The sequence below is a fragment of the Momordica charantia genome, assembly GCF_013281855.1.
Source record: "Momordica charantia cultivar OHB3-1 chromosome 6 unlocalized genomic scaffold, Mcharantia_2.0 BLBB01000006.1, whole genome shotgun sequence".
Taxonomy (NCBI): Eukaryota; Viridiplantae; Streptophyta; class Magnoliopsida; order Cucurbitales; family Cucurbitaceae; genus Momordica; species Momordica charantia.
In genome coordinates this window covers 6,603,479-6,627,396 of record NW_028275164.1, presented here as the reverse complement: position 1 = coordinate 6,627,396, position 23,918 = coordinate 6,603,479, and the positions used below count along the sequence as shown (strand labels likewise).

The 23,918-nt window shown below is 33.7% G+C and overlaps 3 protein-coding genes across 9 annotated transcripts; 2 read left to right on the top strand and 1 right to left on the bottom strand.

The window, feature by feature from the left end:
* The first annotated feature begins 6,066 nt into the window (after nucleotides 1-6,066).
* LOC111016603 (Ribosomal protein S16 family protein) lies at nucleotides 6,067-8,595 on the top strand. The gene is made up of 3 exons (XM_022292051.2): nucleotides 6,067-6,288; nucleotides 6,436-6,481; nucleotides 8,065-8,595. The coding sequence occupies exons 1-3, from the start codon at nucleotides 6,156-6,158 to the stop codon at nucleotides 8,273-8,275; spliced, it is 390 nt and encodes a 129-aa protein (XP_022147743.1). The 5' UTR covers nucleotides 6,067-6,155; the 3' UTR covers nucleotides 8,276-8,595.
* Nucleotides 8,596-9,362: 767 nt separating this feature from the next.
* On the top strand, nucleotides 9,363-14,574 carry LOC111016457 (DNA repair protein recA homolog 3, mitochondrial). 5 transcript variants are annotated; one of them, XM_088125827.1, is made up of 8 exons: nucleotides 9,363-9,742; nucleotides 9,913-9,970; nucleotides 10,241-10,461; nucleotides 11,557-11,644; nucleotides 11,928-12,100; nucleotides 12,484-12,630; nucleotides 13,091-13,225; nucleotides 13,745-13,881. In XM_088125827.1, the coding sequence occupies exons 1-8, from the start codon at nucleotides 9,680-9,682 to the stop codon at nucleotides 13,745-13,747; spliced, it is 888 nt and encodes a 295-aa protein (XP_087981953.1). In that variant the 5' UTR covers nucleotides 9,363-9,679; the 3' UTR covers nucleotides 13,748-13,881. The 5 variants fall into 5 exon arrangements, with proteins under 5 accessions (XP_087981953.1, XP_022147561.2, XP_022147562.2 ...); XM_022291869.2 differs by having other exon boundaries at nucleotides 9,371-9,742; nucleotides 13,741-14,574; XM_022291870.2 differs by having other exon boundaries at nucleotides 9,372-9,742; nucleotides 10,244-10,461; nucleotides 13,741-14,574.
* A 1,409-nt stretch (nucleotides 14,575-15,983) lies between these two features.
* LOC111016480 (putative transcription factor bHLH041) lies at nucleotides 15,984-19,525 on the bottom strand. Of its 3 annotated transcripts, none has more exons than XM_088125824.1 (7): nucleotides 18,770-18,904; nucleotides 18,562-18,647; nucleotides 18,374-18,468; nucleotides 18,195-18,272; nucleotides 17,428-18,111; nucleotides 16,948-17,334; nucleotides 15,984-16,361 (listed from the first exon to the last, which is right to left on the bottom strand). In XM_088125824.1, the coding sequence occupies exons 2-7, from the start codon at nucleotides 18,563-18,565 to the stop codon at nucleotides 16,293-16,295; spliced, it is 1,317 nt and encodes a 438-aa protein (XP_087981950.1). In that variant the 5' UTR covers nucleotides 18,566-18,647; nucleotides 18,770-18,904; the 3' UTR covers nucleotides 15,984-16,292. The 3 variants fall into 3 exon arrangements, with proteins under 3 accessions (XP_087981950.1, XP_087981949.1, XP_022147589.1); XM_022291897.2 differs by having other exon boundaries at nucleotides 15,985-16,361; nucleotides 18,374-18,479; nucleotides 18,562-18,678; nucleotides 18,770-19,525; XM_088125823.1 differs by lacking the exon at nucleotides 18,770-18,904 and having other exon boundaries at nucleotides 18,562-18,681.
* Between the last annotated feature and the right edge of the window lie 4,393 nt (nucleotides 19,526-23,918).

The window sequence follows — 23,918 nt, the reverse complement described above, 5'->3', positions numbered from 1 at the left end:
TAAAATATGAAGAAACAGTTGAAGAGACGAGAGGGAGTGTATGGATACTGTATTTATAATTAGGAAACAAACAACAGAGACACCCCTTTTTTTTTTTTTTTTTTTTTTTTTTTGGTGTTTGACAATTGACAATTCTTGTTCCTGTTTTGACAAATTCATTTATTTAATTAGCCGCCTCTATTGTCGGAAAATTCTGTCAGATTTATGCCTTTACCTCCAAAGTTTTAAATATTGATTTAGATGAAAATTCGGGAGTGTCAATGTTACAGAAATATCAATAATGGATATTAGAGAAATTACAAAACCGTAAAAAAACAAATAATATTTTTAATTTTTAAATAAATTAAAAATAATTAGTATTAATATTACTAGTAAAATTTTGTTAGATGTTTTTTATATTTTGTCAAATTTTTTTGTAATATTATGAAAACGTCTATTTACCCTTCATGTTGATGTCGAACGCATAGATACATAGCCATATCGACGGATACTTAATATCATGATATTAGTGACATTTTGTTGATATTTTTCATATTTTATCGATTGTTGTTTGTAATATGATAAAAATATCGATTTACCTCTCATGTAAATGTCGAACCATAGATACATAGAAATATCGTCGTGTCGACATATATGTAATACCATGCTTACTCATCCTTTGATTTTTAAAACGTAAATAATTCATTCTTGTAATCAACCTTATCCTTACTACTATTAAATATTTGATAATAAACAGAGAGAATATAAAAAAAAATATATTTTTTAAATAACGAGCTTAAAATATTTTCCTTTTAAAAATCAAAGCGTGGGACAGGACATTATTTGGAAAAAACAGGCAGCTGTGTTGTGGAGTCATTCATGTGTGTGGTGATGCACGGGGAGTAAAATTCGAGGCTATTTCCCATTCCCAATCACCAACCAAATCTCTCTTTTTCCACATTTTTTCTTCTTTCTGTTTAACCCTAATCAACATTCACGTGTTATACTAATATTTGACTAGCAAACATTTCTTTTCCACCTTACATTCTATTAACTTGAATCTAACGGAACCAACTTTCAATCGTGTCTAATAAGTTTATAAAAATAGAGGTGTCATGTGAGGGTGGTGGAATTTTTGTTTTTGTTTTTGTCTTTTTCATTTTAGCTTCGAGAACGAAACCGCAAGTCCTACAATCCGACCTCGCCTAGATCTCGATTCTTCACATATATATATATTAAGACCACAAATACATATTTTTATTTTCCTCCCTTCCCTTAAATTAGTCTTGATTTTCTTTTCTCCTCAAATATGGATTTTAGTTTTTTCTCACATTTTTTACTATAAAAATAAATAAATAAAACACACGTTTAGTCTTACTTTTGCTAAGAAACTAACGATTTAGCTCATGAATTTTAAATCGTAACAATTTAGTCGTTGTACTTTTAAATTGGTAACAATTTAGTCCCTGAACTTTAGCATGCAACAATTCAATTCCTATAGTTTAAGATTTGTAAAATTTTAGTCCACACGTTGAAAAATCTCATCAAAATTAAGTGTCGATTTTTACATATAACAATTTAGTTTTTGTAATTTATACACACATTTGGTCTCTCATTGATTTATCGATCTATATACAAAAAACTCAACAAAAATTTTCACGACAGAAACTAAATCGTTACAAACTTTAAACTATTGAGACCTAAATTGTTACATACTAAACTTTACAGACTAAATTATTACCAATTTGAAAGTACATGGACCAAGTTTTACAAACTAAAATTCAAGAACACAATCGTTACTTTAGCACAAGTGCAGAGATCAAATATGTTATTTAACCGAGAAAAGTAAGCAAAGAAAAACCTCCCCCTCTTGATTTCTCTATGGGGAATGCCCCCAAAATCACCGTGAAGTTTAATGCAAATGCAAAAGTTTGCAGGGATAAGGAATGATTTGGGACGGAGATGATGAGTCATCTTCATCCATGTCTCACTCTATCGATATTTTTATAAAGAAGCTAACTCAGCTAACTTAAACATAATTTAATTGATTTTGAGGTTTGAACCGTTAATTTGTCACACCCCACATTTGGGCTACTTACAAAAAATGTATGATATTTAGTAACATTTTTTGTGGACCCTATATGATTTATTGACTAATGTAGTTGGTTGGTCGATAATTAATTTTTGATATGGGACAAGTGATGAAGTTTCAAATAAGACTTTAATTTCGTATGTAACTGTAATTAATGTCAATAGATAGAGAGTTGTCCTGTTATTAAGATCAAAGTTTCATGACCTGTTTTATAAGTAAGACTTTATACTTCATTAATTGCGATAATAACTAATAAGTACACCTCAATTGGACTTCGTCGCATTTATGTCTTTTCATGTATATTTGCTCATGATCTCCCTTTTTATTTAATAATAATCTAGTATTTTTATTTTAATTTCGTTTCAATTTAATTCATATTCTTCCAAAAACAACAAGTATTATCGTAATTCAGTTGGTTATACATATCCAAATCAAAAGGTCATATGTTCAGATCCTTACCCAATCGCCCCCACATGTTGTTGTACTAAAAAAACTCGCTTTTCACTTTTTATTCATAATAATAAGCTTCAAAATCTTGCCTAATAATCATTGTACTTATCATAAAACCCTTTATTTCATTAAAAACGAGCGAACTAGTACATTTAACATATGTATCTCTAATTAAAAGGAATTCTCACTCCCCGTATTATTAGTACTAAAAAAAGATTAGAATCTCTAGTAAACATGCAACTTTAAAATTAAAATAATGCTTAAACAAAATGTCACATCATAAAATTCATTTGTCATATTTATAATTGATTTTTTACTTGAATTTTAATTTTGTCACCCTTAAATGAGGATACGTTACTTTTATTTTAATCAAAATGTAAGAAAGAAAAAACAAACAAAACCAAATGCTTTGGTTTTCTTTTCAAAAGGGAAAAAGTAAAAAAAAAATAATAAATGAATAAAAAATATATATATATATATATTTGAATTCTTCATTCAAAGTCTACGAGTTCTTCTTAGATGGCTATGGGAGTGTGAATGAACCATTGGAGTAAAAGGCTTCTTTTTTCTCTCATATTTGGTGGTCTTTGATTTTTTTTTTTCATTCTTGGTCGAGACGTCGGTTTCATGTATGTTGTTCCGTATTAATGTTTTTAAGTTTCATCTCAAAATTAATTGACAATAAAAAGAATGTTTAATGTACGCTGGTACATGCTAAGCGAGGAAATTTACCAATACTTTGCAATAAAAAGAAATCAACAATATTTGAATTCTTTTTAATTAGATTTTGTATTTTTAAAAGTCAATCTTGGGGCGCAATTGATTTGGAATTGGATACCGCACGCTGGTAATTGAATTCCTTCACCCCTAAATAAATAAATTAAATAATGAATCAATATTCCCCACATTTGAAAATTTTCAACTTAGTTGGCCACCCACGGCCATCTGATGCTGAGTTGCCATGCCCAAGAAAATCAAGTTACTTGTGGAATAATGAAAACATTTTTAAATAATTCAAATACTATATTGTAAACTAAGAATATTAAAGAGACAAATTTAAGGTTATCGGTGACCATATCTTCGTTTCTTTTAACACGATCGGTCAACTATAATATTTCAATAGTCCATCACGTGGCGTATGATGCTTGGATCGCATTCATACTAATAAAACTATTTGATCACGTCGAAGAAATAACGAACATATTTTGCACATGACTAAAGTTTTATATTGATTTTGACTTTATAAACGTGTTTATTGTTACATTTTATGTGGTATGTTAGCACAAATTTAGGAGCCCTATTTAATTAATTAGCGACACCCACCCTTCTGATTCAACAACTCCTATGTGAACCCACAACTGTTTTTTTAACAATACATGAGCTCATTAATAGCAAACAGAGTTGGGTACTTTTAGAGTCAAATTATTATAAAAATATAAAAAAAGGTTTAAATTATACTCTGCCCATTCGATCTTAATTTGATTTGTCGGTGTCTTTCTGGTTCTTGAACTTTAAAATCCTTATTTTATTTTTTTTAGTATAAGGAAATTTATGAAAAATCAAAATTGAGAAGGTTAGTATGAATAACTCTTTCTATCCGTGTTCGGTACTTTTCGATCCAAATTCTTCAATGCTGATTTCTCCTTACATGAACTGCTGCGTATTAGTAGTTTCATTCTTCTTGCGTCCTATAAGAGTCATTTCTTCTACCTCTATATTTCTGCATTTTCTTCTTATATCACATATTATTAATTGAGTTTAATGGTCAAATTTATCTTTCTCCATTATGTTAAGTATCCCACATTGAAAAGAAAAGAGACCTTACAATAGTTTATAATAGAAATCGGCTACTCCTCTCATTGCCAATTAATTTCAAGATAAAACCCTATGAATATTGATATGGTATCAGAGTCTAAAACGTTCAAATTGCACGAACCTAAAGAACCTCCTTCAAAGATTGAAATTCTCAAAATCCATTGCCTCCAAACTTCGACGGGACGAATTTTTTTTGGGCTTGATTCAATGGTTGAATCTTGTGGAGTTTTCTTTTTTCGTTAATATTCTAATTTTCTAAGAAACTGGGTTTGCTGCAATAGGAAGATTCTTTCGAGTAATGTTTCAGTAACTCGATGACTAATTCTCATATATCAAGAATTAAAATGCAGCTTCTTAGAATGTAATAATCGTGGCATATTAGTCATGAATGTTGATGGACAAGGATAACCCAGTCAAAATGGCCATCTATTCTATAGAATCCTATATCTACCCCGTTGTATTGACGTCTCTCGCTTATTTTGTGAGATAACCTCTAGTAGCCATATATTTACACATCCATCGTTTCTCCCTTAGGTAAATATTAATATATGTTTCCTTGACTTGCTAATATGCATTTTTGATTTTGTTGGTTTTGGTTACCTTTTTGCCATATTTTATGCATTGATCTTTGTTCCGATGCAGTGATAAAGAAAGGTTATGTGATGCAAAATATGACTATTTTCTGCACATAATTTTCAATTTATTTTCGGCGTCTGAACTTTCACTACCCCTGTAGATGGTGTTATATACAGGGTTAGTATCTACAACTATGCAGTAGTCGCTGCATCTGACATCCGCCAACAGGGATATGCACACGCCACGTCCCTATCTACTAATAGCCTCATAATTAACGACTTGCCAGCACCATTTCTGAAAAGTGAAAGACATGTAATTTTTTTTCCTTCTGGAAAATGAAGATCTCTAGAGATACATTCATAGAGTTGTTGTAGGGTGGAATCGAATGGAATTGAAACGTGCCCGGTAATGAACCGTTGATAATTGTTGTGCTCCTCCCAATTAAAACCGTGGCTAACAATGATCGCATAATGTTCTCGCATTGATTCATTTAATTCTTGAAAAAATGTAAAAATAAAATGGGTGGGGATTAATGATACCTTGTGTAAGAATACTAAAGAAACACTGTATTTAAGGTTGCTGATTACGGTGGAATGTTCAAACCATTAGGTTTGTTTAAAGAAATTAAATACATTTTAAACTTGTTTGAATCATATATGTAGATTTGGTGGTTTAAATTTTGTGGAAAGATTTTAGGAATTATATAGATTTTGTAGTTAAAGGTGGTTTCAATATTAAGTATGATAGGGGTTTAAATTTTGTGGAAAGATTTTATGAATTATGTAGATTTTCTAGTTAAGGTGATTTCAATATTAAGTATATAACATTGCTAGTTAGGGATAAGGGAATGTGGGAGGCCTAAAACGTGGATGGGTAAAATAGAGAAAGATTGCAAGGGCAATATAGATATGAAATGTGTGGAAGGATAAAATGCCATGCAATTTAGAAAAACTTTGGCCATTTTTCTTAACTATAAGGTGTGTGTAGCAATTTGTAGGACAAAGAGACTACCTGGGCTTGTTTATGGAGGCCCAATAGCTAAGATCGAAACGTAGTGCAACCTTGTTTCGTGGGCCGTTTAATATTGGGCCTAAACCCGGTTCGGTTCATTAGAGATCCGAATGTGAAAATGATAGGGAACCCGGAGCCCTAGCGGAGGCGCGACTTCTGTTCTCTAATCCGGTGTCTTTTTTTCCAGTTTGGCGGATATCCAAGTTTTTTGCAGGGTTTTACGAGCTCGAAAATGGTGGTGAGGCTTCGATTGTCGAGGTTTGGCTGCAAGAACAAGCCATTTTACCGGGTAATGGCTGCCGATAGCCGATCTCCAAGGGACGGCAAGCATCTCGAGGTTCTAGGTTACTATAATCCCCTGCCAGGTTAATTTCTCTCTCTTTTTTTTTTTGGTTCGTTTATTCGGGAAATGTGTTTGATTGCTCCTGCTAGTTCTCATGGACGACTTCAGATTCCTGAATCGCGAAACATTCTTTTTCTTTCTCCCTTGATATTCGAGTAATTTTTTTCAGGTCAAGATGGCGGTAAACGAATGGGTCTTAATTTTGAAAGGGTGAAGTAAGTGGTTCCTTTTGAATTGTAGCTTGCTTCATGCTATAGTGTTTATGGTTTATGAATTTAAGTGCTGCATTGCAATTGTGAATACAACTTTACTTATTGGTCATTGTGGAATACTCTCTCCTTATTGCTTTTTCGATCTACTTTTACAACAAATTTTTCAATTTCTGGCACTTTCTACACATTTCTTAGAGTGTTAATAAGATAATTCTCGTTCTCATTTAGTTTTTGTTTTGGGGTGTTTCAGTTGATATCAAATTAGGTAACCATCTGAGGCTAATATGGCTTCGAATGATTCTATACCTATGGTTATATAGAGAAATACTAAATGGTTAAATCTAGCCTAGTCTAACAGTATAAGCTTTTTAATTAGTATTAATAAACTAAAAGAAGTAGTTAAAACTTCTGGGTCTAGTGGTTGATCATTTTCTATTCCATTTCATATTTATGGTTCGCGTTACATATTGTGAATTGAATTAGTATTTGCGCTACACGAGTTGAAAATGTTGAGAAATATTAAATTTTTAAAAATTTATCATAGTTTGACAATCTAAGATAAATAACTTAAGTTTTATGCCAAAGCGAGCATAGCTCAGTGGTAATTGACATGTATCTTCAACCATGAGATTGTGAGTTCTATCTCCCACCCCCACATGTTATATTCAATAACTTGAGCTTTTGAGTGGGTGGTGAGTTAGTAGGTCAGTTGTCCAAGAAGTTATTATATTTTCTTGTGGCGGTAAAGAATGAAAAAAACTGGTGGTTCCTTTCTACTCGTTCACATTTGAAACTTTCATATTGTAAGCTGGAGTCTTGTTAGGAGGAAACTTAGATTATCGACCATCTTTTTATTCATGTCCTTTTGCCACTAAAAAAAAAGAAAAAGAAAAAAATGAAGTTTCGCGAGGAATTGACATTATGGTACTGCCACCTGCTTGTCAAAAAGTAGCTCAGGAGTCGATTTTCTGATAAACAAAAAGGAAACGAGAATTGTGTGTTCATGGAGTGTATCAGCAAATTAGAATCCAAAATTCCATTAACCAAGAACTGGGCAGTGACTTGATGTAGACAATGAGAAAATCCTGACTTTCTAGAGCAACTATGCATCTGATTAACTAAACTGCTCCTCTGGAATGTAGAATCTTAAGTTTGCTATCTTTTTCATTTCTTATTTCAAGTTCTATTTAATAACTAGTAGGCAACTAAGAGGATAAATCTTTAATGATGAATCATTATCTTGGAAGATCATTCCTATTATACAAAGGTCTCGTGCAATGCATCAAAGTAAACACATCATGTATAAGTTTGAAGCATTTAACGTTTGCTTTCTAGCCTTTTTGTGGCTTACTTGGAGTGTATGAAGTTTTAAAATTCCCACAATTCCTTGACGTTCCGCTCTTTTGTGTTTTGTGGTTGTTGAATTGCTTTCTTGAAGATCCACTTTAAGTGGTTCAAGCATCGATTATCACTGCGTTTCACATGCGACATTTCTTTTTTGTTACTGTTCTGTGTCTCCATTTTAAACTCATCAGGCATGATAACCCCTTCACTTTCATAGTAACCATTCACTCTCTCCCTTCTAGGTATTGGCTTTCAGTTGGAGCTCAGCCCTCAGAACCTGTGCAGCGTATTCTCTTTAGAGCAGGGGTACTTCCACCACCCCCAATGGTCGCAATGGCTCGTAAAGGTGGACCACGTGATACTCGACCCGTCGATCCTCTGAGTGGACGCTTTGTGACTCCAGAGAAGCCAACTGATGATTCCAGTAGCAAAGATGGCAACGCCGATTCATAAAACATTTTTTAAGAAATATGTCTGGAATCTTTTAAGTGAAGTTTCCAACTTTGTCCTGTTCTTCAGGTAATAGAGTTCAATAAATCAGTCCATTTACTTCGATTGTAAGATGAGTGGTTTTTGATGGGGAATAGGAGAGGTAAAGTAGTTTCAGTTCATTGTGGATCATTAAAGATGGAGTCTGTAGATATCATCAATAGCCAATCCCCAGTGCCAAGTATATGGCTGTTGGACTGAGCTACTTAAGTTAAGGTTAGCCATTACTTTTGAGAAAACATTCTCGTATTGTCAAATTCAACATGACATCTCTGTTTTATTTCTCTTATTGTGTCTATTAAAATGAGCGAGAATCATGTTTTTGCTGCCCGAGCAACTTTTTAATAAATAGACAAATTTGCCAATTTGTTTCAAATAATCATTTGACTAGGATTTATTCGGCTTGTGGGATAAATTAAATTATGCATAACTTATGCCAAACTATCAGTTTAATTTGTGTGACTTTTTTTTAATATATATATATATAGTTTATTTACAAGTAATTTTGTTTATGTTATTAGTAATGTTTGAGAACGTCATTATTAGAAAACCAAAATTAAAATCATTCTCAAACTAAATTACTTGATAATTTGAAAAAAAATTATATACTGTTAATGTTTCATGTAACTATGCTATTTTAAGTTAAAATACTATTTTAGTCCTAATACTTGTTTTGTTTTGTTTTTAATATTTTGGTTACTGTACTATTAAAATATCCATTTCAGTCCATATATTTTTAAGTTTGGTCTATTTTCTCTATGCTTTTCAGACTTTTGAGAAGTTTGTTTTGATTTTTATACTTTGTAAAAGGTAATTGATTTGGTTCATTTATTTTATTTTTTAAACACGATAGTATACTTAATATTCTTCAAATAAATTTCACAAACAGAGAATAATGACAAGATGTCGTGGACACCCAGAAAGTAGAAAAATTAAACCGATCCAAAAGTGAAAGTAGGGAAAAAAATAGTATTTTAATCTCTATTTATTTGCAAATTTCGACTCACCCATTTTTCTCAACGACAAAAGGAAAAAAAGTGAGGTTACTTTGAACGGGCTGAAACTGTACACAACCCGACCCGCCCCGGCCCACCACCGGACTCCGTGGTTTCGTAATTCCAATTGCCCGCGAATTGGATCCTGGCGGAGGGAAGAGGAAGACTGGAACCAAAAGCCAGACTTCACTTCAGTTGATTGCTTCGCATCTTCTTCTTCTTCTTCTTTTTCACTCTGCTACCAGTACTTGCTCAACCATGAAACCCTAGCATTTCAGTTTATTTGCTCTAAATTCTCCAAATTTTGTTCCGAGGAAACTTCTTTCCCTCGCCCTGGAGGAGCGCGCGAACCTCTCGACTCTGGCACCAGCGAATGTTTATGGCGGGGCTGCTTCGGAATGCGTCTCTGTTGAATGTCTCCCTTTTCAAACATGAGGTTTTTCTCCTTCTGCTCGCTTTTACGGCCTTCGCGCGATATCTTAACAATGTTACGATAGAAATGTGGAGTAAAGAAATAGATTATAGGTTCCGTAAATCGGGCTTTTTGAAGTCTAATAGTTCCGTAACTCGATTCTTGCTAAGTTTGAGTTGATGTTACTGGTGCAGGGATATAGGAGTTTAGTGCCTGGAATGTCTACTCAAACTAGCAGATTTTATTCCAAAGGTTCTGGACGTTACTTTTGAATTCTAATGTTGAAAATAGAGCTTTATTTTCATGCGCTTGTTAACTGAATTGATACTAAGTTTGATGATAGGGCTGACGGCTTTTCTTCTAGAGGCTCTGGATTACGCTTCAAAATTACCATTAGGGAAAATTTTCATGGTTTTTTGTTTGTATTTTTACGTATTTATCGTTGAATATGTTAATGGTTTCTTCCTCGTGAGCTGAAATGGTGGTCTATGTTACCATCTTATTTTATATATTTTGGATTAGAAGGTAGAAGAAAGTTGAAGTCAGACGGTCGTGGTTCGTGTGACGAGAATGTGTCGCAGAAAGATGTTGCTCTTCAACAAGCCCTAGATCAGATCTCGTCATCCTTTGGCAAGGGCTCGATTATGTGGCTTGGGCAATCAGGCTTTTCTAATCACGTCCCTGTAGTATCCACGGGTTCCTTTTCTCTGGATATAGCACTCGGAACTGGTGGACTTCCAAAGGTAATTTCCAGATTTGTGTTTGAATTAACTCATACCATCTGTACTGTCATATGTTAGGGAATTTTATTTTTCATTGGAGACAGATTTCTCACAACGTTAAGAAGACAACTCGAGTGTTCATAGAGTGTATCAGCAACCTAATTATCATGTATGAGTATGTATGTGTTTAGTAACCGATGACGGCTGATCAAATCAACCAAAGTCCATGGAGATTTATTTCCTAAATATTCACCCTTTTTCCCCATAGTTCAAGCTTTAGGCGGGAACAATTTAATTAAAATGGATTCTTGGAGGATTTGTTGCTAGATGAGTTATCCTTGCTGCAACAAGAATATTTTTTAATAATGGAGAAGGGCAATCTCAAAACTTATTAGAAATCAGCAAGAGCATATTTTCCATTCTTTTCGCTTGGAAATGTTCCCCATATTTAATTTTCTAGTAGAAAAAGTTACACGTATGTATTAATCTTGAAAAAACGAAGAACAGAAAAAACAAAATTGCTACTATCTTTAAAGCTCAAAGTAATCTCAAGTCTCAACATCAACCGCACTGTATATGAAATATTTATGGGTAAATGAAATTGGTAATGGATGAGACTGAGAACGCAGACCAGAATCGCCAAAGTCCATGTATCTCAAATTCTTAGAGGATGGGCTGTTAGGAGAGTCATCCTTGTCCTCTGATTTATTTTCCGGGCTTCTTGCTTTCCTTCCATATACTAACTACTATCAGTGGTTTTGAGCGTTACAACTCAGCGTCTATGGAGATCAGATTCACCAAGCCCTGGATGTTTAGTTCCTAAACGCACATCCTTTTCTCCCATAAACCAAGCTCAGTCAATATGGTTTCGGAAGGGTAAAAGTAATACGAAGGAATCCTCAGTTGAAATTTTGGTTGGCGTGCAGGTTTCCAGTTTAAACTTTTAAATTTAGCTTCAAATTTAAATTTTGTGTACTTGAAACAAGAAGTCAACATTATTTATGCTTTTTGTGTTATAAAAATGTTTCTACGAAAAGTGACAAATAAAATTAGCCCATTATTTTATATTAAAAGTGTGAAAATCTCATATATGGTTTGACCTTGAGATGCCTTCAGGGACGTGTTGTGGAGATATTTGGTTCCGAGGCTTCTGGGAAGACAACCCTTGCACTGCATGTAATTGCTGAAGCACAGAAGGAAGGAGGTTTTCTTCCTGCACTGACTATTGACTTTTTCATTCTCTCTAACCACATATCATTTGTCTATGACATATACTACTAAATGACACCAAGGGTTCTCAATCCTGTAGGATGGTGTTATTTTGTCCGTTTAGAATATGTTACAATTTGTGAGCCAATTGCGTCAGAATAAAACACAGAGACAAGAACATGAGTGCTAACTTGTTTGGACTTTTTTTTGTGTTATAAAATGCTCTGGGACTATGTATTTGCTCTTCTTTTGTTTCTAACAGTTTTTTTTAATTGTAGGTTACTGTGCCTTAATTGATGCTGAGCATGCTCTTGATCCAGCACTGGCTAAGGCTATTGGGGTAGACATTGATAAGCTGCTTCTTTCACAACCTGATTCTGGTGAACAAGCTCTAAGCCTTGTCGACACCCCAATCCGAAGTGGTTCCGTTGACGTTGTTATTGTTGACAGTGTATGTTATATGTTTTTTTATGGGTTTTGAACTATTTTTTGGGTATACTAAAGATTTATAGGTTGATATAAAATTTTTTTTACCCTGATTTGGGAGGTGGTAGTCTCCTTTGCTTACAGCAGTGGGAGAATTTTTGAGCTGTTTTCTTAAAATATCCTTGGTTTCTTCTGTCCTCAGAAATAGTTTTACTAAATGCTATTTGCGTCTGTATTGATCTTCATTTTTTTTCTTCTAGTTTCATTTCAATCGGTATTAGACACAAAGCTTCTTGTTTGTTCAGCCCATAACATAATTTTGATGCTTATCAATTAACATAATTTATATGATCAGTTTTTATCCACGTTGTGATTGCTATTCTTACGATGAAATTTTCATTATTTCAGGTAGCTGCGCTTGTCCCTAAAGATGAACTTGATGGTGCAGTGGGTGATGCTCACATGGCAATGCAGGCTAGATTGATGGGTCAGGCACTTAGAAAACTGACTCACTCTTTATCATCATCACAAACGCTTTTAGTATTTATTAATCAGGTAAGGTCTGTTGTTCTACTTCTCTTAATGGTATGGATTGAAGAAAACAATTAATTACTTTTATTACTTCTATGAATATGGCGTGTTGGAGTTTTTTCCTTCTATATTCTTTTCCAAGGTTAATTACCCAACCATCATGGGTGGTTCATTGGTCGGAACTAGGGTTAATTAAGAGGGAATGGGTTCAAACCCCATGATGGCCCTACCTTAGGAATTGTTTCTCGGCACTAAATGTTGTAGGGTCAGACGGTTGCCCCGTAAAATTAGTCGAGATGCGCGTAAGCTGGTCCAGACACTCACGGATATAAAAAAAAATGTAGAGTATGCATTTTGATGTACATCGTTATTGGCTTCTTCTTTCCAAGGGCATCGAAGTTTCTTTAGTCCTGCTTTTTTGCTTCCATGAGGATAAAATATATTTCTTGAGAGATAATGCACCATCTTTTGTGTCCATCTTCAGGTGAGGTCAAAACTTTCAACTTTTGGGGGATTTGCTGGCCCTACTGAAGTTACTTGTGGTGGAAACGCATTAAAATTCTATGCTTCAGTGCGCCTAAATGTTAAAAGTATAGGACTTATCAAGAAGCTTGATGAGGTATAAATCCAATTTACAGTTTTTTTAAATTTTGAAAAATTTCTATCGTGGCTGCCCAATTTACTCAATAGGCCTACTTTCACAGGTGGATAAATTCAATTAGTTTCCAATTCTATGAGGTTTTCTTTGCATAAACTACAGGATGATTGTTAACACAATCAATGGTACCGTTTGTGTATCTTTAAAAAATTATTATATTTTAGTTTGTTTTTAAGTTAATAATAATCATCAGGGTGTGTTTGGAGGTGGGTTCTGAGTAAGTGCTGAAATCAAAAGTACTAGTTGGAGGAGGTGATTAATAATAAATCTCATGATTTGGCTCTAATATTTGAGAAGCATTCTCTAAGTGCTTAAATCAATCTACGTTTTATTTACAATCTACTCATGTTAACAAACAATCATGAAGATGATCATGACTTAAATAGTGGGAAAAAGTCCCAAACTTGTTTTTTCAATTCACAATCTTGTGAAGATTGACTTAAATCAACCTACTTCTGATCTACTTTCTCTTGTAGACAGTAGGTAGTCGAGTTCTTGTGAAGATTGTGAAGAATAAGCTGGCTCCTCCTTTCAGAACAGCTCAATTTGAGCTGCAATTTGGCAAGGGGATTTGCCGGGAAACAGAGATTATTGATTTGGGATTGAAACACAAATTCATCTCAAAGGCCGGTTCGCACTACAGCTTTAATGGCCAAAGTTTCCATGGAAAAGATTCCTTGAAAAGGTTTCTAAATGAGCATGAAAGTGCTAGGGAAGAACTTATTTTAAAGCTTGGGGATAAGCTACTTAATGGGGAAAAAATGGAGGAAGACCAGGCTGTGGATGAAGACTCCGAAGTCGTATCCGCAGCTGCGGTGCCATAGCATACGAAATCGATCTCCTTAACTAATTTTCAAAGGCTTTTTAACTGTTTATACTCATCTTGTTTGGCACAGATTGGTGGCGGTGTTCAGAGGCCAATGTTTGATCTCAGAATGCTCCCTTTGGAGCCAAAGAAACAGATTTTTCATACGATAAATCTCATTATGCAATTATGTAAGAATATGCTAAATTCCCATACTTGCTAACAAGGCCGCCCGTTTTGCACAGTACAGGTGATGTCCTTGGATGCAGCTGTGGGTTATTACAAGGATGCAGATTAAATTCAAGGGGAATGCTAACCGGAGGTTTTTCTGTTCCTTTAATCCTCCTTTAAATGATTTATCATCATTGCTATTATATAAGTTTTTTTTTGTTAAATTGTACCTTGAGCATTTTGTTTATTTAGCCCTTAGTTGTGAGTTTGACCGCACCTTCACAAGTTGTATTAAATAATAATAATAATAATAGTTTTGGTAGAATTGGTGTGACATGACATGACAAATAATTGGATAGACTAATGAACATGTCACGTTAATATTTTGTTAAAAGTATTTAGAACCAAACTAAATAGAAACATTATTCAAAATTATGACACAATTAATTTTTTCTTTTTTATATAAAATTTGAGTAATGAAATTGATATAATACTCAATATTAGATATTAAATTGACAATATAACATTTTTTAAGAATAAAACATAGTTATGACTCCTAATTTTTTCCTCTGTTTACATTGTTTCCTCAATCAGCCCATTGTTTATACTCGCATGCATGGGTTTGGAAATTCAGAAGGGACCCATTTGGCCGATGAACCGAATAATTTTCTGAACACACATGGATACTAATAAAGTAATCCCATTTCTATTAACCCAAAGTTCTGACCAAAAATTTTATTTGCTGCCTCGGTCAAATTCAAAAAAGCCCAAAACCTGCAACTTGTTATGGAATTGAGTTTTAAAATTAAATTATTGGAATTGATCGAGAATTGGTTCATAGGTTGAATTTCTATGACTTGACATTGAGTCTAGGATTAAGAATATATATTCTCTATGCTATTCAAATATTAAATCTAGGCTTGTTAGTCAAATTTAATTTCTATGCTCTTGGTTTATATTAGTTTTGTATAAGGTTTAGGTAACGATTGCATCATTATCAAATAGTTGATATCAAATTTAACTAGGCAGATTCATTGGACAGTCAATACTGTCGTCTCGCCTTTTCTAACTCCTCCCTTAAGAAATACAAAGGACCAAGCTCACAATTTGCAGCCAAGATCAAAGCACAGAGACCCAATTAATTAATTAAAAAGGCTGTTGAAAGAAAATCTTGTCCCTCCATTGGCAAAATAGAAGGCCCAAAACAGGTAAAGATTCAGTCTTGCATTGGTTGGTGGATCTTGAAAGAGGAATTTTGACGATGGTAGTTGTTTTTCCCGCAGTCTTCCTTTAAAGTAGCATTCAATTTTGGCGACCGCTTCCTTTTAGAAACTCAACTGTTTTGTAACATCCAAAATCTATAGAAAATGCGACAAAAAGCTGACGTAGCTTTCTAAGTACTAAATATTTTTTTTGCAATTTCATGGTTCGTATGCTTTCATTTACTACTTTTGAGTGGATCAATAATTTAGTTCCGGTAGTTGTCTCCGGTATATGGATTTTGAGATGGCCGCACGTGCCTCTAATTATAGAGGAGCAAAGCTTCGACTCCTAATTAAAAAAAAAAATTAATTTTCGGTGAATGTAAATTGAATCAAAATATAGTGTCATATATATATATATATATAACACTAATCATTAACGTTATATATCCTTTATTAGAAAAAGTATATACTCAAGAGGAGGAGATGATTGGAATAAAAGCAAACTTCCATTTGCATAGAAAGAAGGCGGATGAAGAGATGTTTGATTAAAGAATCTTTACATTGGTAAGAAGCGGAGAAAATTCAAGCTATACAAGGATAAAACTTTAGTTTTTTTTAGTAAAAATCAAAACCAAGATAATATTGATACTATTGTTGAGATATGATATTGAGAACAAAACTTGCCTGCCTAGGAGACAAAAATGAAAAGTACATAAAAGCCAAAATAACAATATAACCATTAATCTATATTTTATATCTCATAAAAAAAAAAAAACTGACGGTGGAGATGAAATGAGCAGTTGACGAATTGTTTTATGGGAGATGGCGACTGGTGGTGTTGTCAACGTCACCGAGCCAGGTCAGATACAATCCTCTCCACTGCTTCCCTGAAGGCTGACTCGTCCCATTCATTCTCCTAATTCAATTGGAGAAAAAAAAAAGAGTAAGAAATTTGAAATTAAGCCAAAGTTTTTTCTTTTATCTACTTTAATTCTCCACCTGCCCTTTTACACTACTTTCCTTCCCATTTCCTAATATTAACATATATTAGTTAATTGCACTTTCCTCCTCACTTCCTCCTAAATTATTCGAGGTGGGTTTTTTTAATTAAAAATATTCCGATTTGTGCTTCCTATTGTTAGAATTTTTTACAAATAATAGAGATTATAGGTGCTCACAATACATAATCAAGATAAAATTTAGGTACTTACTAGTAAATGGGTATCTCTTACTTACCATCGTTAAGAAAATAACAACTAAGGTGGATGAATACATGAAAAAAGAGAGAGAAAATAGAATAAATAACTGTTGATTTTTTAACGATGGTAAGTAAGAAGATGTATATGGACTTGAGTTTTATTCTCTCAATGGAGGTTTGTTATGACGTGATGAAGAGGGGTTTTGGACTGTGATTTGTATTGATTTTTGTCATTTGGGAGTTGGGATTTTCTTCAATTTGCATATTTTAGTTGCAGAAACTAACCGTTAATTAATTTTCTTACCTCAATGATTAATCTCAAAGTTAGATGGTTAATAGAACTTGAAGCTGTTAACTGGGTGTTGCCTTCCATGGATACAACTCTCACATTGTCAAGCCTCTTCAAGAACTCAAGAATCCCAATGACTATGTTTGTCAATGGAGTTTCTCCTCTAGTTGCTATATGCAAATCGATAATTTGGCGTTCCGATGTCGATTCGGGAACGTTTGAAACTCGAACTCTGAATAATCTATCTGATTCTTGGGAAAATTCTCTTCTCTCTTCTTCTGTTTTAGCACTCTGCAAAAGCTGTGCTTCCAGTTGCTGGTTCTTCCGACTAAGCTCAGCCACTTGAGCTTTCAAAGAGCTCAAATAATCCCTTGTGGTTGTCAGCACTGATCCTTTGTCTTTCTGCACGAATCAAAATCCACTATTTCTTCAAACAGATCATCAAATGGTCACCAAAATGCAAAGATTATCAAATGGGGTGTTAAAAGATAGAACCTTTGTTCCTGGTGGGAGTAGAGATTTCAATGCCTGGAAGCTGTCGTTGAGTTTCTCCCTCCGCCGCCGCTCCGACATGACATGGTGAAGCTGCGAGCTCGTCGGTCGACTCGTCGTCGGTGGCGTGCGCTCCTGGAGCCTCATGAGATTCAAGTTCCTCAAGAAGGCAAATGATCTCTTGAGCAAGCTCTGCCTGCCCGAGCTTGGCTTTCGATTCGGGGTTAAAACTCGCGTGTATTTCTTGAATCCACTGGCTTTTACACTCAAATGGTAGTTCTGAGGAAGCCCCTCTAGAGGTTGATGAACAGAGGAGGAGGAAGAGCAAGCTGGTGATGACAGAACTGCGAGGATGGCTCTTGTCATGGCCTCATCTAAGGCCTCTGGTGTGGGGAACTGGAGGTTTCTTGCTTGAGCTAAAATTGAGTCCATGGATTGCTGCTGCTGCTGCTGGCTTTGCAGGATGGGAATGTGGGGAGTGGTTTGAATTCCATTGAAGAGAAAAGAGGAGCATTCCACGGGGCTGTCCATTGACAGTGATCTCAAGGAAGAAGAAGAAGACGAAGGCGGGTTCGGGGTGAGCGTCGGTTTTGGTTTCGGTTGCGTGGCTGGCAGAGGAAGCTCCATTGGAACCTTGGGAGGAACATCTCCAGGTACCAAGTTGCTTATAATCATCTCTATGTCAACCTGGAAAATTTCGTCATCAACTCTTTAAAACTGATGGTTTAAACTTTTTTCTTGAAATGTAGAGATCAAAAAGGTTTGTTTACCTGAGAAACATTGGAGAATCCAAGCTCAATTTCGCCATTGATGCTCCCCAAGAAGATAGAAGTCTGAATCCTTGCAGCCTGCCACAAACAAGAACAAAACCAGAACAAAAGAATCATAATACATACAAAAAACACTCAACACAACACAACAAAATTGTCTTGGTATTTGATGAACTCACGACATAAAACTGTCTCTGCACATCAGCAGAAGCAAAGGTTTGAAGCTGGGAGTCCTCCAATTTGAGACAAGGAACATTGTGTTTATGGGCACGTCCTGGAACAAGTCTAACAATATAAAACAAACCCACTTATTACAACACTGCAAAAACACAAGAACAATCAGACAAAGATTATATAAGCCAATTACCCATCTTCCACACTGAAATCTAATTGCCTGTATTCCCCAAAAAGCAACTGCACCAAACTGGAACAAATTGGCTCCACTGCTATCTCCTGCAATAACCCATCCAAGAACCTCAAGCAGCTGCACCCCAAGAGAACCAAAAACATCAAAAAATGACCCAAAAAAAGAAAAGGCAACAACTTTGAAACAGAGAGAGAACAGAGAGAGAGACTTGGATGGCTGAGGCAGATACGACCAGAGGCAAATGTAAGTGCAGCCAAAGGAATGCATTACAGATTGAAGAAAGCTATGGCGTTGGCCTTCATGGAGGTGGAAGGCAATATCCATGAAGAACTGATGCTGCATGGAGAGGATTAGGATTAGTTATATTTCTTCAAAGAATCTGCATTCTCTTCTTGTTTCTCTCAGTTCTTTCTGGTGTCTACACCTAACGGCAGACATTTCCAAATCCGATTCCAGTTTGTTCTGAAAGTTTCTGGAACCATGGATGTGAAAAAGGTGAATCTTTATGGTTGAGAAGACAGAGAATGATTGAAAAGTAGGATGGTTGTTGACGAAGATTTGAAGGGGTTGATGAAGTTTTTGATATGAAACAAGAGAGAGAGAGAGAGAGAGAGAGAGGGAAGAATTTTAATGGCGATTTGAAGGAGAGAGATGGGTTTTTGTGGGGGGGAAAATGAGGGACACAGAACAGTGACTTTTTCAAGAATGGATGCAGCACAGAGAGAGGGAGAGAGCCCGGCAAAGTAAACTTGGAAAAGTAGTGGGTCAAAGTCCACCATTCTGAAGAAGATTTTTGAATTAATGCAAACGAAACAAGTTTTGTCCTTTTCAATTCTTTACTTTTCTTTTTGTTACACCGGCAGAAATGGGACTAACTTACCTGCATCTTTACTAATTTTACTAGACAAACCACATGGTCTTATTACATCTACTGAGAAATGCTAAAATTATGAAATACTATTTTCACTAAGATCGTAAATTCTTTATCTCTAAAAATCCATTTCGTGGTATGAATCTCATCGTGACGTCCAAGTAGAGAGCAGGGATACATGAATGAACCGATACCACATCTGATTGGAGAGATCCTGAGGTCATGGAAGAATGGTCAAGAAAAGGTTAAAAAAATCGATAGTCACTACTTATACTGACAAGTTACACCTTCTTTTAGGTAACTAAATCATAAAAACTCCAAAGTTATGCATACTTGACTTGGAACAATCTTCGGTTGATTCGACATGTGTTATTACTTTTTATGTGGGTGTATTTCTTTCTCTCTCTCCCTCTCTCTTTTTTTTTGTTAGGTACCAATTCGGGAGATTCGAACTTGAGACTTCTAAACCAGTATGATCGAAAAACTTCAAGTCCTTGCCAACTGGACTATCATTAGATGCTGATATGGGTAGAGATGTTCATGAGGTGAGGCGGGCTTCCGCGTCCCCGTCTCTATCCCCATGACATTCCCCACGGGGAATTTTTCTCCATTTATTATTTTATTTTTAAAATTATTACTCAATTAAATATTTTTTTTCTAAGCAAATTTTAATTAATGGCTTACTTTTCAACGTTAAAATTTTATTTACACGGTCAATTCTTCTATATATTGGATTGTAGAGAAGAATATGATTTTTTTTAGTACAGGTAGACATAGAGTATATATAGATGGAGAAAAAAACTCCCTAGATATGGGTGTATCTTCTATGAAGTTAGTTGTCATATGCTCTTATTTTTGTTGTTTTGTATCCATGTATTGTCTTTTTTTACAAGCACAAAATACAAAAATAAAACTCAAATGATGCAATAAATAAATAAATAAAAGAGTATGTAATTTGAATGACGTCGAGGATAATGAAGAATCATGAAATTTCCCATATATGACCAAGCAGTGGAAAACTAGTGCAAAATTACAACACACAACTTATACTTTTCAATATTTCATATAATGGGATATAAAAATCATATCACAAAAAAGTACCATCAAAATTATAAAGTATTCATATTTATTTATTTATTTATTTTTAGTTTGATCAAAGCACTTATTTTATTACCATGAATAGCAACTTGTGCTTAAATTTTTCATGAACAAAAGCATAGTTATATATAATTCGAGTTTCCATAATATTAATTATTTTTTCTAAGAAAGACTTTACATTTAGACCATTTTTCTCTCAAAACTCAAATGAATAAGGTTTATTACACCTTGCTTACATCAATTTAGAAGCTTCTCATTCCGTTCACATTATTGACGTGGAATTTATGGAGAAGACTAATTTAGCAGCAAAGGAATCTAAATTTGGGGTTATATGAGAGAGAATAATTAAAATGTAATGCAGATCCATTTAACTGTATATTTTCAACCAAGATGTCGTGAGTTCGATCTCCACCCACATGTTATACTAAAAAAATCCAAACAAAAGTTAAAATTTGACATTAAAATTAAATTATATCACAGACATGAATATGTACATTAAATTATTATCAGTTAAATAACACTTTTGGTCCTTGTATTTCAGTTGAAGTAACGATTTAGTTCCTAAAATTTCACAAGTAACGATTTAGTCCATGTACATTCAAATTAGCAACAATTTAGTCTCTAAAACTTAGAATATAACAATTTAGTTTTTTAAGTTTAATGTTTGTAATGATTTAGTCTTCATTGTGAATATTTTTGTTAAATTTCTTATATATATAGATCAATAAACCGATGAAGGATTGAATTTATTTATAAATTACAAAAATTAAATCATTATATAATAAAAATTGACACTTAATTTTGATGAGAATTTTCGTGGTAAGGACTAAATTGTTACAAATTTTAAACTATGGGGACTAAATTGTTACATATGAAAGTTTAGGGACTAAATTTTTACCAATATAAAAGTACAGAGACTAAATCGTTACAGTTAAAAGTTTATGAACTAAATCGTTGTTTTAACGAAAGTACATAGACAAAATAATATATATGTGGAATAATTCTCTCTCTCTCTCTCTCTCTCTCTCTATATATATATATATATATATATATATATATATATATATTTATTAGTACAACATGTTAGGGAATTCGAACTTACAACCTGGAGGTACATGCCAATTACCGGTGAGCTATACTCGTTTTGACGTGGAATAATTATATTAAGAGAAAAAAAATTTACCCGTTTTAAACTAAGAATCTCTTACTTTGACGACATGTGATTTTAAATTCATTGTTAAGATTAATGTTTTTTTTAGGAAATTAAAATCAATAGTTGGATATAATATATTAGGATAAATATAAAACTTTTAATAGTTGGCCAAACCGAGCATAGCTCAAATGGTTGAGACATCTATCTCTGACCAGAAGGTTAATAAAAATTATAACACTCTAGGGCTGTGAATTTAAATTTATTAAAAGAAATACGGTATATAATATAAACTTAATTAAACATTAAAAAAATTACTTATTTTAAATCAATAAACACCTTGATCGTAGAGGTCTGCTGCCCCTTCTCACGCAAGAGAGCGCAACCCTCGTGATCACACAACTCCTCCCCGTGACAAGGGAGCGCGACTCTCATGGCCGCACCTTTTTGTGCCCACGTAGTCACCTTAACTCAGCCACCACTCGATTACCTGGAGGGAAATAAGTCTTTTATCTTCTCTTCTACTTTTAAGTTCATATACTGACTTTTAAGCATCGGAGTGTATGCCGGTACCTCGCCGGCATTAACTCACTCTTTCTTTGTGCAAATCATCTTTAATCCAATCATACGAGTCAAGATTTCCTCTTTCCACTATTCACAATCCATCTGATCAAATTTGAACCACCTGAGTCAATTGACCTTGCTATTTTAAGCATCACACTTTTTCTTATAATTTCTTAATATAACTTGTTGGCCCCATCAATCTTCTAGGTCTACCCGTATGAAGGATAAATCAGTAGATATTGGATAAATTAATAATTTATTAAATAATATTATTTTAGGCAATTTCTCTCTTTGAATAGACAAAAATCTCGACAAAGAGAGTCATATATGATTTTTTCGGAGACAAAAATTGTTTTTCCTTTGATAGTAACTTTTTGTCTGTGTGTGTTCATTGCATTGTCTTGTACCCACAAAGTTTTCATAAATAAAATTCAAAAGCACTTAAAAAATAAGTAATTTAGATGGTGATAATAATGACAGCCAAGAATACAAAATTTAATGTGACCAACTTTTTATGGAAAAGTAGTTCAAAAAAATGTAGCTTCATTATTGAGATGATGACATCTTATACTTTTCAATATTTTATATAATAATGCAATGTAAAACATTTTTTTCTTCTTCTAGAATATAGAGTACTACGATTATAAAGGTATATATTTGAACCGATCTTGTAATTTAGAAAGGTTACTAATATCTTAATTATTTGAGTCGATAAAAATAAAACAAAAAAATTACGAACTCATCAAACACCAAATTAAACCTATTTCATGTTATAAACACAGTATTATTATAAGATAAAAGGTACCATCCCCATTGTAATTTACTTATATTATTAATTTCCTTATTTATCAAATCATTTGTTTATGAGGATTAATATCTTTATTACCATAAATAGATTTATGGTTTTTTTATAAACTAGATTTATGCATCATTAGTTATAAACAAAAATATATGTAGTAACTCTCATTTAATACATCTTAAAGAAAATATAGACTTTCAAAAAGAAAATTAAGAGTATTTCTCGGGTTAAAAAATTTGATAATGTGAAGAACTCGAGATGTAAGAACCCGTAGATAAATTCTCGATTTGGGTTGGATTTAAAAATGTAAGAACCGACCAATTCAGGTCGAAATCTTAGTTAGAGTATATGTTAATTATCGTTGAGTTAGGTTCGTTTTGACACTATCATTTTTCTATTAATGGATATGTATGAATTTTAAAGAGATATATATTTTAATATATGTGGGAGTAATATTTATACAATTGGAATAACTTCTCGTTCTCCCATATACTTGATACCACGTTGAGTCCTACGAGGATTAATTATATGAAATGTTGGGAAAACTACAAAATTTTGAACTCAAAGTCTCTTAAGATTATTCTATGATCTATACCATGTTAAATCGCGGTTGAAAAAGAGTTGATAGATTAAGATAAAATTAATAAAATTAATTTTTTTTTTGTTCAACGACATGTTACGGTGGAAATTTGAACCTCCTACTTTTATATTATTGATTAATTAGGCTATGTTTAATTTGGATCACGTAAAATTCATCTAATTTAATCCGTCAAATGTCATGCATAAACACTTTTTGAATATTATTAACGAAATTTTTACGGTTGAAAGCACATACAATCATAATGGATGAGGTCAATGGTAGCGAGGAGCAACTC